Here is a 16,620-nt window from a genome sequence, read left to right as displayed (position 1 = left end):
GCCAGCTGTCGAAGCTGTCAGGTGGAAGGTCCAGTTGTTGTGATAACTGCATGGTCGGAGCATTGAATCCCTCATTCAGCAGGTGAGTAAAACTCTCCTGATCATCTAAGTTAGCTGCTGTCGCCTGATAGTTATATCTCCTGCCGTCTGCAAACAGCGCTTGTACGTTCAACAATAACCAGAAGTTATTCGATGCTTGGCTTTGTGCAGCTGTGTGACCTTGTCGGTTTTCATTGCATAACATGACAGAACCTGAGTATTGTTTGACAAAATCTGCTCTTTCTTTTCCAATCACTGCAGTCACAGCACATGTTTATTTTAGTTAGCAGAATAGAATTGGCTAATCAAATCTGTTTATCTATGCATGACACATGACATAATGATTGGTCACTAACCTTACGTACCTAATGCTAATGACTGATCTAATGGGAGGCTATTCTATTCTTGTACTGCTGTGATAGACTAGAACCCTTATTGTGGGTGTAAATGAGGAGAACATAGTACTTAGATCCTTTACACAAATAAAAGCTGAAATACCACAACGTAAAAAAGCCCCTCTATTATAATTAAAAGCCCTGCATTTACAAGTATAATTATCAAAGTTTGCTTAAGGTATTAAAAGTAACATTAATAGTTGTGTAGAAAATCCACCACAGTGACTATTGTATTAAATATGTTTATTAAAGTGCATTATTAATACTAATGAATCAATGAATTAGAAATGAATCAAACTAACCAGCATTTTATTGGTTAGTTTGAACAACCTTGTATACACTTAGCTAGTTTAGTCCAGTTTTTCCCAACTTAGGGGTCAGGCCCCACCAGTCACCAGAGGGTCCCTTGCTGAATATGCAGGATCGTGAGATGATTAGTGGGAGATGAAAGAAGAAGAAGAAACTCAGTCCTGCTATACATTTGGATTTCTGTTTCAGAATTCAGAATATTGGAGAATTGTATATTTTGGGCCTTGAATAAAATGAAACCATGTGAGACATAGAGGAGAAATGCCTCTTTGTAGGAACTGTTAACAACTCATAATGTCTGAAACCTGAGGTAGAACAACACACTGATTTTATAGAAGAGCTCACAAGACAAAAAGGTTCGGAACTACTGGTTGAATCTTTAACAATACAGTGTTTATACACTCATCATGTGGTATTTTATTTAAATGTTTATTCTGAAAAGTAACTAAACCTGTCAAATGAATGCACACTATCCATCCACACTTAACATCCATGGACAGTCCTGCACCTTACTACATCTCTATCTCTATCTCACTTATCTAATGTATTTTTATTTGAACTAGTGTATTAAGTTGTTGTACATAAGTTAGCCTTTAATTCTATGTGAGTAAAGCAAGGTTATATTTATACTTCATGGGATGTCCAAATTAAATCTTAACACTCCTTGAAATATCAAGTTATCACAATATACTACAGATTATTTTTGGCATTTTTACCTTTATTTGATAGTGGAAAGTGCAGAGACATGAAACAGGGTTAAATACACTATACAGTATAGCTGCATTGACAATTTGTTCTCTTTTTATTCTTTCCATATCTATTTTATTCAATCTTTGCCAAGGCATGGCCTTTGTAAAGAAAGAACAAATTAATCTGTCAAAGTCTATCTCATAACTTATATCCTAAGGTAATAGTAAGTCTTATGTCATGTAATGTAATGCGATAAATAGGTCATGGATCTCAGTTGCATCATAATATGGGGCGGCTTCATGTGTCTGTTCTACAAGTCAATACATAGTATGTATGTTGTGGTTGTATACACTTTAGTCGTTCATAAGCTGACACTGAATGTCACTGTGGAGCCCTATGTGTCACTTCCCCCAATCACATTCAGCTTGGAGAGCTCGGCAGGTGTAAACGTGAGGGGAGAAATTCTCCCAGCACTGTAAGTGTAGGTCTGAAGCCACTGCAGTTTAGAAATAGCTATAGAAACATCTTGTGGTGAGCTTGAGCACTTTATGATTTTCATTTAAAGTTTTAAAGTTGTGAGTAATGATCACTGCCTAATCAGACTACTCTTGATTCAATAACACCAACACAGTTTATTCCAGCGTTCAGTGAGCCATCTTTATACAAATTCTGCTGAGTGTAGCCTAATGATGAATTTTCCTTATCTTTATTTTTAAACTGAAATATGTTCATATGGCTAAGACTTTTTCCCTGAAATTCAGTAGATTTAAACTAGGTTAAGTTGAGTCCTCTTGAAATGGTTAAAAGAACATTGATTTTCCTATTTTAAACATACAACACACAATACCATTGTTTAAAATGAAAATGTTCTGCATTTTATATAATGGTTGATACTGTATCATTTGGGGGAAAAGCAGTCCAGAAATAATTATAGCAAACATACTATTGTATTTAGTATATGTTGTTAAGAATATTGGAAATATTGAATTTGCAGTTGGCAAAATGCAAACACTGTATCAAGTATTACAACAATAGAATCTATTGAAAATAGTTGAGCACATTGTGACTGCCTTTCTGTGATCTGTAACAGTAACAAAAGCACAATGCTTTGAATACATATGTGAATTTGTAAAAGGAGGTTAGGTACTTTAACGCTGAATGCAATGCTGGACTCTGGTCAGCAGCTAATAGGCCTTTTCACAGAAGACATTTTGACATATCATAAGCACAGAATTACATCATAAAATTAATTATGTCTGAATTCTATTTTGTTGCTTTAATTTTAGGGTCCTGGTATACTGGATACTGGATCACTGCAGCACTGTCGTGAGACACTAGAATGGAACTGAGCCATCGATAATGGTATTAGTAACACCTGTGCTCTCCCTACCATGACATGTCAAAATGCCTGCTGTTTAAAAGGTCTATTGACGATGAAAACCTCATGCACATTTTTTGAGAACATGGTATCAGTATCAGATTAGGTAAAGAACTGGTAGGGGAGAGGCCAGTTTCTTTTGGAGAATGTCCACTATTAAAACTGGTTGACTGCTGAGTGATCAGTGTAATTCTTAAGACAGCTGTAAAAAAAAAAAGAAAAAAAAAAAAGCTCTCTGTGGCAGAGAGAGGCCAGAGGCAGCACAAGATCACAGGATACTGTAAGGCTCCAGAGGAAGCAATCGCCCAACTGCTCACTTTACAAATGCTCTCAGCAGAGGCAGTCCTGCTGTTTTGACAGCACTGTTGAGATTTATATGTCCTGACAGGAGACCAAGGGAATATATCATGACTGACAACACTGGGCATTGTGGAAAGCCTATATGAGACAAATAAGATGCACTGACTGACCTGCATCTCAGAAAGGAAGAGGGCCTGCTTCAGCTGTGCAACGTGCAGGGTGTGTTAGTACATTGCTGTGGAAACTTCTCCACATCCTCTGCACTGTGCCAGTCACCTAATTTCCAATTCTCTTGAATCCCAATTTAACCTTTGGACTTTGTAGCACAATTCAGTTTGAGGCAGTATAAACAGAGCAGCCTAATTTTACAAAAATAACATAATTTCCCTTCTTTTTCAATGTGTCATCTGTGCATGTGTGTTTTTATGCTGTGTTTTTGTCAGTTTTATCAGGCATTGTATCTGATTGAACTATATAATGGCAGCAGTCATAACATGTCAGACCTTTCCTGGTTAGACTGTTTTGGTTTCTTCACTCTAACTCTGCCATCAGTGTGGAGCTCCGAGAAGAGGTAGACTTCTTGTGTCCGGGGGATGCAAGATTATCATCAGCATGCCCCATATTTGTTTTGTTAGCATTGAAAACAAAGTAATATTCCAAGGGAAAAAGAACAATAAGCTTAAGATGGGCTTTGTACACAGCTAATTTTGTCTCAACATCCCATATTGTTTGGATTGCTATGGTTGCCTGATATTTTTTTGTCACATGTTGCTAAAATTCAGAAGGCCATATTTAGCTTGACCTACAGGGTAAATATAATACAAATTACATAATACATGCTCATTTCAAATAAAGACATCCCTTTCTTAAAAATCATAGGTTTACATTTAGGTTGAGGTGTCTGTCATAAGCTAATATTAAAATATATCAGGCTTTGTCATGAGCTGGTCAAAGCAGAACACTGACTCCTTTGTGAATCTGATACAACATCAGATAAGATCTCTCAACTCTCTCAGCACCAGGCCAGCACCACATATACGCATGTGGTCAGTACAATAAGGCTTAGTGGCAAGTTTTTCCATTCTATGTAATTGGCTGGGGACTCTGTCAACCCACACTTCCTTTCAATTCATAGCAGTTGTATTCATATCACTTGGCTATTATTTACTCCGGCTGACCCATTGATTGTAGGTTTAAAACCTCAGCTTCTCAAATAGTAACCTCGCTCAGCTGTTTCACGGCTGTGTTGCCGTTAGCAACATTGAAAAGAGCAATATGGAGATCAGTCGCTTCAATTAAGCCTCTGATAGAAGGGAGACCTAAGATAGACTGGGGCTAGACATACATCTCTGTGACTGAGACTTTTACATCTGTCACTCTCCATCCAGCCAGGTGTCTGTGTTTAAATCAGCAGGATTATCTCTGATTGGACTGATAGTTGAAACAGACCCCCCCAGTTGCCAAACCTGCTCCTTTTTATAGCTCACATTAAGATCAAATCAAGCTATGCGCAACAGGACTTAAACCCCACCCTCCTCTGCCTTCTGCTGCCCAGAAGAAGACATCAGAGGTGGGATTCGTCCCCTCGCTGGTGCTGCCTGCTCCTCCAGACTCCCTTCCATCTGGGATCCTCTGGGAGAAGAAGAATATCTGACATGGGGCTTGTAAGCCTCTTAGCCCCCCTGTTGCCCAGCTCTCTCTCAGCCCATGTTTTCCTAATTTAGTTGTGTAAGGAGTCCACTGCAAGGCCCTTGTGTGCTGTTTGGATTGAGATTCTCTTTGTGGGTCTAATAGACTGGCCATGTATATCAATTAACACTACTCAGCCAATGGCAGATTCAAATCTCCAGAGACCAGTAGCTATAATTCTTATTTGAATATTTCCTTATAGACTCAATAAGTTACAACTTTGGTCTGCTTGTATTGTCTTCACTTTCACTTAATGTTTTTTTGTTTGTTTGTTTGTTTGTTTTTTTGTTAGCTGAGTTTCCACTCCGATATGAAGTCAGCAAAACTCAGGAATGGCAAATTACAATTTTTAATTCTTATTTGAAGCAGAATGTTGGTCAGTATATAGCTTACACTACATTAGTAATGAAGTTTTATGAAGTCAATGATTAACATGAGCAATAGTTATCTTTCTTCTACGACCTTAAACATGTTATGTCTTGTCGCACTGGCCACCAATCCTAATTATATGGCAATGTCTTTAACACATAAAATATTGCCAAAGTAATTTAATTGTTTTGATCCTGAGGAAGCATCCCATTTGCTTACAACAAAGAACAATTACAACTTTCCCAATGCTTCTCCATGCTTATGCAGTGCTTTTGAGAGACCATTTTCTCATGGATTTGACTGTCATAGTGTTGTTGAGGAAGCCTCTTTATTCATGTCAACCCTGCAGATGACAGAAATATACCTCATTCAGGTTTTTTTTTATCTCAAATTGTGCACTGAAAATGCTTTTGACAGCTGGGTGGACGCAGTTGATAGGCAATCATGCTACTGCTGTATTTTATGCTCATGACTGAAACAATTTTTTTTCTCATTCATCTCCTTGCGATTGCTGTGCTCTGAGGGAATGGTACCCCCACAGTAAGAGGATCACAGAGTTAAACACACAATGAGGTGTTTCTATCAGCAGTTATTCATTTGGGATCCCCTTTTTTTCCCCACTGTAGCACTGTGTTGTGACCATGGGAGGCCGGTGGCCACAGATGGTTCTGAGAGGGCTGCGCTGACTTTCTTTGTTTTCCCATGAACATATTTGGCCTGTAATCCTGGATTAACAGAGAGACTTTGTGTTAATTTACAGCTGTAATACAGCATTCAATTAATGTTGGTACTCCCCAACGCACACATGCACTGGGTATTAGGGACAAGAGATAGTGTGTGCTGTCTGACTCTTTGCTCGGGGGAATTAGAGGTAATAGAGATCCAATCAGATGTCTCTGTGGATGTCCACCTCATACTGAATCACAAAGGAGTCACTGCAGCTCACATATACACTTTTATATGAAACACATAGGTAATGCTATTGTCTGTGCACATTCACACCACATGCGCACACACAAACACACACTATCAATGACAGAGGGTGCCTCAGAAAACCAGGCGGCTGCATATGGACTCTCTTGATATCAGTCACTGGCCGTGTGATCTTGTTATGCAAAGTCCCTTAATCCCTACCTATGATGAATGCACACTGGAATGGAGGGGGGTTGAAACAGAGATATGAAGTCAGCTGTACGGGAGGCTGTCCACTGTGCTTTGCGAATGAGTGCTAGCAAAGATTCCTGATCCCCAGCCTAGTAGAAGAAGGAGCACATGTGAGATCATGTCTGAGAGTGCATTACAGTACTGCAATGAGAGGGACACTGGTGGAGGAAGCTGAGCACAAGACAAATAGAGCTGAACATGACGCTTTAGTGCAGACCTGAGATTCACATTAACCTTTAGACCACTTGCTTCCCAACAGAGGAATTATAGGGCCAGAGGTGTTATTGTACCAGCTGGGGGAGGACTGAGTTTATAGTTCCTGTGGAACAGAACAAGACATCGGAGCAAGCTGCGGCTGGAAAGGGGCACTTCATTTGGGCCCTGTGCTGAGAATATATGTGCCCCCCTTCACCTGTTTGAGTGCTGTCATTCGATGTGACAGCAAAAAGCACAGGGTTGCCAGGGGTGATCAGGGAACAGAGGGAAGAGCACAGTAGCAGCGCACAGGGAGGTGAAAGGATGGAGTTGGTGTTTTTGGATCAGAAAGGATGGTGAATGGGCCAGAGAGACAAATCATGCTAGGGATGAAGGAATAGATAGAAGGTTTAATAGGTGGAATATAGTTGGCATGAATGAGAAAGAGTGTGTGTGTGTGTGTGTGTGTGTGTGTGTGTGTGTGTGTGTGTGTGTGTGTGTGTGTGTGTGTGTGTGTGTGTGTGTGTGTGTGTGTGTGTGTGTGTGTGAAGAGTGGAGGGGGATAATGGGATTAGGGGTAACACCTTTGGCAGGGCTGGGAGAGCCACCTGACACCCGGTCTGTTGGGGACCTGGGGAGAGAAGGGGATGGAGGTGGTGGTGCAAGGGAGAAATTGGGGGTCTAATCCGTGTCCATCTTTGGGAAGTCATTCCCAGAGCTCTGAGGATTTGGGGTTTTGGTTTCCGCTCTGCTTGCTTTGGTTAATAATACCCTGGGAGGGAGAGAAGACATGGAGAGAGAAAGGGGGAAAGACACAGAAGGAATAGAGGAGATGGAGAAAATAGATTTCTTTACCCTGTGGTGGACTGGCCAGACAGCAGGCAAAGCTAAAAATGTTTGAAGTGCAGTCTAACCTCCAAGCGAAGCAGCATCTATTCTTTTCTAAACATACAGTTTCAATCTATTAGTTAATATGCATGTGTGTGTGCAGGTGTGCCTGCGCAGTGCGTACGCACTGTGCGTGACAGTGTGTAAAGATTGACTTACTTTCTTCTGTCCATCCATAAGGGTTGCAGTGTGAGTGAAAGTCAATAACCTGAGTGTGGCAGGGATGTTTGCTCAGAAGACACATGGATAGCCCTTGTGTGTGTTTGTGGGACGGAGTGTTTGCAGGGCAGGTGGATGGGTGCTGATGGTGTCTTTGTGTTTCTATGGTGCTGACAGAAGTTGATAAACGCTCTAATGATTGTGGTGGTAGTGGAGGCATCGCAGTGTCAGTGACTAGCTGTAGACAGTTCAGGGCTGCTTGGCTGAAAGTGTCACAGCTTCTGTGTTTGTCCGTCACCTGAGAGTGAGGTGTTGATTGGTCCATCCTACAAAGGATCAAAGTTCAGGGCAGTTTTTCTGGTGTGAACTGGCCGCTGAGCCTCTGAGAATGAAACACCAGGGAGAGTGCCATCTGAGTAGTAGGCCAACTGTGACAACCTTGTCCACACCTTTAAAAATTAAACCCTGAATATCTTTTTGTTTTTAGAAATCCTGCAAAGGACATAAGCCTACCATAAATGGATGTAATGCTGAATCATTTCCTCATCCCAATGTGTGAAGCATTTGACAATTACTGTCTGTATATTGTTGTTGTGCCCTAACCTATGGCTCTGTTGTGCACTGCAGACGGAGATGTTCCGCCGTGTGCTTGGGAAGACGTTGGGGTTTGTGGGCTATACTGTCCAGTATGGCTGCATTGCACATTGTGCCTTTGAATACATTGGAGAATTTGTGGTGGTTGGTGTTATTAAGTTCATAGGCTGATTACATTTTTCTCAAATTATATGAACTCGTCTGTATATGACATAATTGTTTTTTTCTTTGTTTGTTTTTCAGTGTTCTGGTCCATCTATGGAACCCACTATTGTCAACCATGATGTAGTTTTCTCTGAGCGGATGAGTCGTCATCTTTGCAAAATACAAAAGTGGGTCCCAGTACATTCATATGCTGCAAGCAAAAAGAAGACATAGCAGCCATGTTGGAATATGTATACACAATTTATATTTCACTTTTTTGATCCACTGCAAGGTGTTTTGTATTGTCTGAGAATCAATGCACCCTGAAATGTTACAGATTAAGTGTTTGTGTTTATATTTTCTTTCAGGGGTGATATAGTCATTGCAAAAAGTCCATTTGACCCAAATATGAACGTTTGTAAAAGAGTAATTGGGTTGGAGGGTGACAAGATCTGCACAAGTGGCCCATTGGATCTTTTCAAGACCCACACATACGTGAGTATGTTTACGTCATACAATACCTATATTTGTTGCTGCTTTTCAGCTGCTTTTCTTATACATTCTGTGATTACCTGTTTTACCAAGTCAGGTAGTTCTACTGTTTGGCTTTCAATAACCTCAATTCGGAGAGTCTCTTTGGAAGAAAAGAAGGTTAAAAGGATACAGGGAAATACCAAATGAATGAAGAATTTGTTCACAACAAAACACTTGATAGTTTGTTTCACCCTAAAATGACAAAAAGAATCTCTTTGTATAATGAAAAACTGTCTCCCAGTTTGTTGTTGGTTTTCTTTGTGTGTGTACCGCAGTCTATAGACTTTCATAGTTGTTTACATTTTCAACTGCACACATCCATTTTGTGTCATTGGTCAAAATATCAGCTTTTGACAACACCTATATTTCCTCAGAACAGTGATAAAACCAGAGAGTGAGCAGGGGTTCTGCTGGTGAAACCACTGTCATTGCTTTTCTATTACTACTCTCCCCAACGCCCACAGCTCAGGCCTGCAATCTCTCTGAAGCCTGTTAGAGTTAGTGCCAGCCGAGTGGACAGACTGATGGGTGGGCGGAAGTGTGTGTGTGTGTGTGTGTGTGTGTGTGTGTGTGTGTGTGTGTGTGTGTGTGTGTGTGTGTGTGTGTGTGTGTGTGTGTGTGTGTGTGTGTGTGTGTGTGTGTGTGTGTGTGTGTGTACATCTGCAAACCAAAGGTTGCGTTTATGTTGCATGTTTTTGAATTGATTGTGTATTTTATAGACTATGGGCAGACTGTTGGATGGGTTCAGCGAAGCATAGCATAAGGCCAGAAAGTGTCATTCAGCAAATGAAATGGGAAATAAAGGGGTTTTCTGTTCTACTAGATTCACCTCGACATATAGAGAACTGAACTTGTAATAGGTGACATCATTTGTGTTGTGATTCATAATCTCAGACCATAGTGGCAGGATGCAGCTTGCCACTAGGTGGTGAACTACTAAATTTAGGTTGGTCATCAATTTTAGCATAATGCTCATTGACTTCCACTCATTTTGGATACTCTTTTACTGTCATTCACTTATATTTGGCTGCTGCTCATGCTGGTCAATAGATGGCAATATCTTGGTAGTAGTGGTAATATGATTCAGGTCACTTTACAAATCTTCAAAACTTTCCACTCCTACATCCTTTTTTTAATGTCCACTTAGTACCATTCAGTATCACAGGGATCTGCTTCTCTGGTTTTAAACCATGTAGCTTAATCCAAAAGTAAAAACTTTCATTTTGTTAAATATAAGAGAGGCTTCATCTCATTTAATGAATAAAACTGATAAATGTATCACTATTTTTGGATTGCAGCTAATCAACATTTAGGCATTTAGACATTGTAGATGGAACAGTTCAACGTGATTTTTGTCAAACATACTGCTGAAAAAGTACCTAAATTGGTTATTTTAAAGATTCAAATAACATTTTGGGACATATGGCTATACTTGGGATTGGTTGTTGAAACTGTTACTGTTGTCAGCTTGACAAAAAACAGATAGCAAGCTACTGTTTACTAAGCTAATTGTCACAAAGCATGTTTTTTAAATTTCATATGGCCTAATATACTGTGTGCTTTGCCCCAGTAATTTTTTTTACACCCAGGAGCAAAATCGCTGGCTTTGCGTGACAACATTTGAGGTAACTGAGAAAATACCCGCTGCTCACATAAATGTTTGTCCACTCTCAGGGATTTTTTTCCCCCTGAGGATGTGTATGTTTGTGTCTAACTATTAGGATGGTGTGAGGCATTATGGGATGGACCTGTAAAGATGAATTTTAGAAGGCGGTCTGTCATCACCTCCTTTTTTTACCCTGTCACCTTTTAGGAATCATTTCTGTGTCTGAGCTATTGTGTCAAAACAGTGACACCTGATCCCTAATATAGAGAGAGAGAGAGAGAGAGAGAGATGAGAGAGAGAGAGAGAGAGAGAGAGAGAGAGAGAGAGAGAGAGAGAGAGAGAGAGAGAGAGAGAGAGAGAGAGAGAGAGAGAGAGAGAGAGAGAGAGAGAGAGAGAGAGAGAGAGAGAGAGAGAGAGAGAGAGAGAGAGAGAGAGAGAGAGTCTTTACAATCAAGCAGTAGTTTGTAATAAAAGCTTGTATCAATATTTCATTTTGAGTTAAAACATTCACATTTTTCCTTAGATGAAAAAAATAATGTTTACCATGTTAAAATGGCAAATAAAATTAAGATCAGAGTCTAAAATCCCTCCCAAATCTGTAACGTGTTTTAATTTGCTTAGACAGACTAACAAACACTGACTTTACTTTTGGCCTTTCTGCTTTTGGACCTATGAGTGGGATCTGTTTTCTGGTCATTTCTTTTGAAAAAAAAAAGTTTTACCAAATGTTGATATCTGTGAGACAGGAAAAAAACAATGTTTAAAGAACTGGGGGTGTCTGGTGAAACAGAGAAACATATAGTTGTGTATCATCAGCATAACTGATATTTTACATTACGGTGTCTAATTATGTTTCTAGTTTCTAGTTTCCTAGAATGCTTCCTTGAGGAACACCGTATTGAATGTCAGATACATGTGACACAAAGTCACCTAATCTAACAAAGTCAATAAGCCTGAATCTATTTATGCTGAACATTATTCACCACCTCAATCATGTTAACATAATGAACACCATAATAGTGTAGCTGTTAAACAACACACCTCCATAGTGAGGAGAGCTCCAGTTTCAGTGCTTGTCAACATGTCTCTGACAGGTACACAATGCCTGATGTCATCTCAGCCTACATCCACAGGACAAGTGCAGTCTCTGCCTTTCATAATACCAGAGCTGCCAGCAGAGCTGATCAAAGTGACTGCAAATCTAAATATTACCACACAGTGTTGGGTCTATGTGTGTTTGGAAATCTGTGTGTTGCTGCTGTTTGCGTCAGGTGCTTGAAATAGCAGTTGTCTTTGGAAAAGAAAAGCAGAATTGGGGATGGTGCATTAGCTGGTTACACCTCTGCTTCACGGTGATCTGGGTTTAATTCTTAGCTTTGCCTTTGACTTACTGTGGGGTTTTTTTTGTTCACACACCTGCGACTTGCAAGGTGATATGCATAAGCTTTCATCCTCGTGCTGGCCACAGTATTACTGGTCAGGTTTCAGACCTCTTCACTTTCTCACTTACCACCGCCTGGTTGAAAGTAATATTGACATATCCTTAAAGTAATATTGCCCTTGGTCAGGCTTGGGTTTAATAAGAGTTCAATCAAAGTGCCCTTCTTATTCTGTTGTCGATGAGATTTATTGGCTCTCTTAGGGATTTCACTGTGGCCAGATCATAAACGGAACCGAAGAGATGTTAAGGCAGCCAATGAAAAGTTTCTTCCTTTTTAAGAAATTAGGTGTGTGTTGAGGTTGTCCCTTTTTTGGCGGTTTCACCAAATTCAGAACAGAATTCTTGAAATTTCTTAATCAAACCTCTAGGTTTCCTCGATAAGTACAGGGAAGATGTTGTTGTTTTTAAATGGAAGATGAGGAGAAACAGGGGTTCTGGTTTGGCAGATGACAAACGGTGGTGTTTCTTTTTCCTGTGCTTGGGAGCCAGCATATGTTACCATGTTAATGAGGTGTAATGGTGGGAATCCAGCATGCTGACATATGGTTCTCAGATGACTCCTTTAATGATATTCATTTGTGTCGTCGTTATTCAGTGAGTTGTTTACCTCATGTTAGGTCAACATGTCACTGGCTCCTGATTATGTCACATCATCTGTCTCAATTATCGAATATGAAACGAAACGCAGCATCCCACAGTAGGACTGAAGACTCCAATCAGAGAAGCCGGGTGATGGGAATAAGGAGTACAAGCAGAGGCGAAGAAGTGACGTCACCTCAGTGTTGATAATATTCTATCTTTTTCACGTTCTCCTCTTTCTTCCAGAGGACTTTTGCCGTTAAAAAGTTAGGCAACACAAAAATAGACTCGCGGATTGTGATGCCCATTATGACAATATAATGTGTTGTTGATCCTGTCTGCACATATAGGGGGGACAGCGCACTTAATTAGGGCCTTGACAAGCCTACTCTCCTAAAGTGATGAGATTAATCATAATTGGTGTCACTGTGAATTAGACCCTGCTTGGATGACCGCCCCACTGGCAGGTCGGACCGCGGTGGAGACCCTTGGACACTGCTGCTAGCCGCGGCTTAGCCCTCTCTCTCTCTTTCTCTCTCTTTCAATCTCTCTCTCTCTCTTTCAATCTCTCTCTGTCTCTCTCTCTCTCTCTCTCTCTGTCTCTCTCTCTCTCTCTCTCCCTCACCATGTCTCTGTCTCTCTATCCCTCTCTCTCTACCCAGCTATCTCAGGCCCCTCTCTGGCTTTGCCCTCCCTGGGTAAGAGGGGCGCAGATCTCAGCCAACAGCCTAATGACCCCGTTTGAAGTTGTTCTAAATCCCTCCGACCCTGCCTGTTACCCATGACCCTTCTCCTAAGACGGTATGGGGTTAAAGAGGGACAGGCAGGTTGACGTTAAGATAGGCTGAGGAGGGATGGATGGCTGTGGCAACTTGCTGGGGGTTTGGAGGTGGGGTTAAGGTAGATTCTCACTTCATAATAGATCAAATTTCTTTACATGTTAAAAAGGTTAAGTTGTGGTATAATTTTAGAGATTCTCTCTCTGTTTGACTCCTTTGTCGTTCAATCGTTCTACATGTCTGTGGTTTTTTTTTTCCCTTTCTAGGTTCCAAAAGGCCACGTATGGCTTGAAGGAGATAACCTTAGAAATTCCACTGACTCAAGGAGCTATGGCCCAATTCCCTATGCCCTCATCCGAGGGCGTGTTTGCTTAAAGGTAACTTACGAGGTGGACTATATGTCATGCATCTTAAGTCCTCAAACCTACATAAAGACTGAGTGCATTCACATTATGGAATTTAAGATGTGTTCTGCAAAATCAGGAAACTAGTTTTGATTAAGTTCCTCCAATATGGATACTGTAATCGTAGGTGTTGAGCTACTGATCAAGCCACTCATGATTTTTGTTTTTTTTTCTTAGACTGATTTTTGAATAGTCCAGTATGGCCATTTGAAGCACAGTTTGAAAGAAATGAGTCAGTTGGAAGTTCAAAGCAAGTGTGTCTGATTGACCAAAGCCTGGACAACATATTGTCTAGCTTTTCATTCTGCTGTGTTGTCATGTCACTGGATGTCATAGCAACCACGACCCTGGAAACAGGTCAACCAACCTTCTGTCCATCTGATTGGACAGCGGCACTCCACTGGAGGCCCTATTACGACAGCTGATGAAATAACAAGATCTTTTATGAAGTCAAACACATCATTAAAAGCCATATTAGCAAATGTGTCCAGGAAGTAAAGTTGTCACAGTAACAATGATGAAGTGTCTTGCATAATGAATGGAGGTCCTTTATTTATTTATTTTTATATGTGACTCCTACAGTGTCTTTCTTTTAACTGTTTCTTTCTCTGTGCCCTTTGTCCTTTGTACAGCTCTGGCCACCACATAGTTTTGGGACCCTCAGCGAAAGCCCAACCAGACGGATCATTAAAACTCAGAATGACTCAGACTCAGATTGACTCATCCAGTTTGTATGTACCATTTGTTACTTGGATTTCAATCATTTTTAAATAAAAATATTTATTTAAAAAAGTAGTAGTAAAAGTTGTTTTTTGTTTTTTTGAGAAAAACAACACAATATGCCTTGGTTAATTTTTCCTGTTTCCTGTTGACTGACATGGCCTTTTGGTCTGTGTCTTATGGTGTGTTGGCTGTAACTGTGTAGCACTACAGGAAGAGCATTGCATGAGCGGCGAATAAAGCTGTGTCTCTGTGGAACTGCTAATGGCAGTGAGTGGGCAAAGGAAAAGATGACATGGTTTATGTTGGGGATAAATGGGGTAATGAGACACACAAATAATTAAACTTCAGATAAATTAATTAAAGACCAAATCATATCTAAAAGTTCATACACATGGATGGCTACTTGGTTTATTACTAGTTATTGAGGTTGAATGTAAATGTTAACCTGAACCACATAATTCAGGATGTCTGTCGTTGTGCTTTAAACATGGATAACTGTCTCAGTGTACAGACTATAACCTCAGAAGGTATGTGTCTCATTCTTTAAAAAAGATGTTATTAATTTCATGTTTACCCTTTCTTAGTATAATGGTAAAACAAAAGCTCCCATATTGTTTAATATTTCATTAGGCTGCCAAGGCAATTGAAAAAATGTTAACATTTCCCATTTAAACATACAATATTAATAAGCACTTAGTAAGGACCACACTCACCACTGAATACATTGTGTGTGTGGAACTAAACCTGAATCTCACACTCAGTACGTTTACGTGTACTGAAGACACAGAGTTATTGTCAGCTTTCTGTACCTACCAGACATCATGTTTTTGTAATCAGGGTGAAGTATTAAGAGAAAACCGCTTTACACAGCTCAATTTCTGCCCAAGAAACCTTCCTAAGTCATATTTACATTTAACCAGGTTTGTAACATGATTTTTCCAAGACTGCAGGTGCATGGTAAAGACGAGAGGAAATGTAATGTAGCAGTTGTGTGGAGGGATGAAAAGGCTCGTCCTTGTTTTGTGTCCAAAATAATTCAATCAACAATCTGAGTAAAACTGATATTAATTAGGCCAAATAATGCACTTTACATAGCTAGTGAACTGCAAAACCTAATGCTTACACAATTTCAAAAACAACTGCACGCATTTGCTACAAAGCCTTGAGCAGAATTGAAATCAGTTTTGTTTGAAACTTTATAGAAATCTGACCAGAGGGAAAAACCATGCAGGTTGTGATATAGTCTTTCATCAGCCTGCTGACTCCCACAAAAAAGCCCTTTACCGCTGTCATTTCCAAGACCTGCACATCCTGCTCAGACTTTCCTGAACACAGAGACATAACAGCACATTCACATACTGAGCTGTGGAAGCTCAGCTGGTCATTCTCCGAGGCAGAGAGGGACTCTTCTCCTTAGAGCTCCCCAGGGAAAGTGAGTTCCAGGCAGCCGTGGGTCCTTGTCCAGCTGCTTCCACTGTCTGGAGGGGGCCACAGGGTCAAAGACAAGGCTCCCTGTGACACTGAATTATCTGCCTGAGTGTGATTGCGCCTGCTGGGAGGGACGCTTAAGATTGTGTGACCGTGTGTGTGTGTATGTGTGCATCTGAAAAATATTTATACAGGGTTTTGCTTCAAGCACATCTTTGTTTCTCGAGGTTTAATATTCATCTGCTGCATGTCAACACGGTGCCAGTGTTCAGCTGAAATGCTGACCCAAGTAATCTTAGCGTGTCCCTTTTTAAAGACACTGCCCTATAGAGGGAGCTCCAACTGTTTACTAATGTAACTTAAGCCCTGGTGGATGAAAAGCTTTTATAATTTAAGTAATGTTACCAAGGTTAAAGCTGGAGATTGTGGAGTCACACCACCTCAGGTTTACTGGCACATGTATCACTGAGTTTTTTTTTGTTCCAACCAGTGTACCTTCAAGGTACATTTTTTTTTTTTTTTTTTTTAACCATTTGTCACAATTATGCCTGACAAGACACTCCTTATAATATATCTAAATCGGAACAGCACATTACTTGAATAATACATCTTGTATGTTGCTGTCGTACATTCAGTTGTGCCAGGAGTCCGGAGTTCCAAAGAGATGACTGGGCAGAGGTGTATATCATTATCATGCTGAGTGGGCACAAAGTAGGCAGTGAGGGAGGAATAGATAGAGATAGGAAGAAACGGACAACAGACAGCTGTGCTGAGCTATGCAGCACCACAGAGTCAGGCTGTGGACTGTCAGCA

General features: G+C 40.4%; 1 protein-coding gene across 3 annotated transcripts; it reads left to right on the top strand.

Moving 5' to 3' along the window:
• The first annotated feature begins 23 nt into the window (after nt 1–23).
• On the top strand, nt 24–14,416 carry immp1l (inner mitochondrial membrane peptidase subunit 1). 3 transcript variants are annotated; one of them, XR_009925358.1, is made up of 7 exons: nt 2,769–2,795; nt 8,203–8,313; nt 8,413–8,501; nt 8,682–8,808; nt 13,136–13,373; nt 13,519–13,629; nt 14,289–14,299. XR_009925358.1 is itself a non-coding variant. In XM_062421733.1 (6 exons), exons 2-6 carry the CDS (start codon nt 8,209–8,211, stop codon nt 14,373–14,375), a joined length of 519 nt encoding a protein of 172 aa, XP_062277717.1. In that variant the 5' UTR covers nt 24–82; nt 8,203–8,208; the 3' UTR covers nt 14,376–14,416. The 3 variants fall into 3 exon arrangements, 2 of the variants coding, with proteins under 2 accessions (XP_062277717.1, XP_062277709.1); XM_062421733.1 differs by lacking the exons at nt 2,769–2,795; nt 13,136–13,373 and adding an exon at nt 24–82 and having other exon boundaries at nt 14,289–14,416; XM_062421725.1 differs by lacking the exon at nt 13,136–13,373 and having other exon boundaries at nt 2,777–2,795; nt 14,289–14,416.
• Nucleotides 14,417–16,620: the final 2,204 nt, after the last annotated feature.

The sequence above is a fragment of the Scomber scombrus genome, chromosome 1 (assembly GCF_963691925.1).
Source record: "Scomber scombrus chromosome 1, fScoSco1.1, whole genome shotgun sequence".
In the NCBI taxonomy this organism is placed as follows: Eukaryota; Metazoa; Chordata; class Actinopteri; order Scombriformes; family Scombridae; genus Scomber; species Scomber scombrus.
This window is presented reverse-complemented; position numbering and strand designations above follow the sequence as displayed.

Bases quoted from the DNA above. Each gene is read 5' to 3' on its own strand.
- immp1l (XM_062421725.1), top strand. The intron at 8,314-8,412 runs GTTGGTGTTATT...TTTGTTTTTCAG, and splicing joins ACATTGGAGAATTTGTGGTG to TGTTCTGGTCCATCTATGGA. The intron at 13,630-14,288 runs GTAACTTACGAG...TCCTTTGTACAG, and splicing joins GAGGGCGTGTTTGCTTAAAG to CTCTGGCCACCACATAGTTT.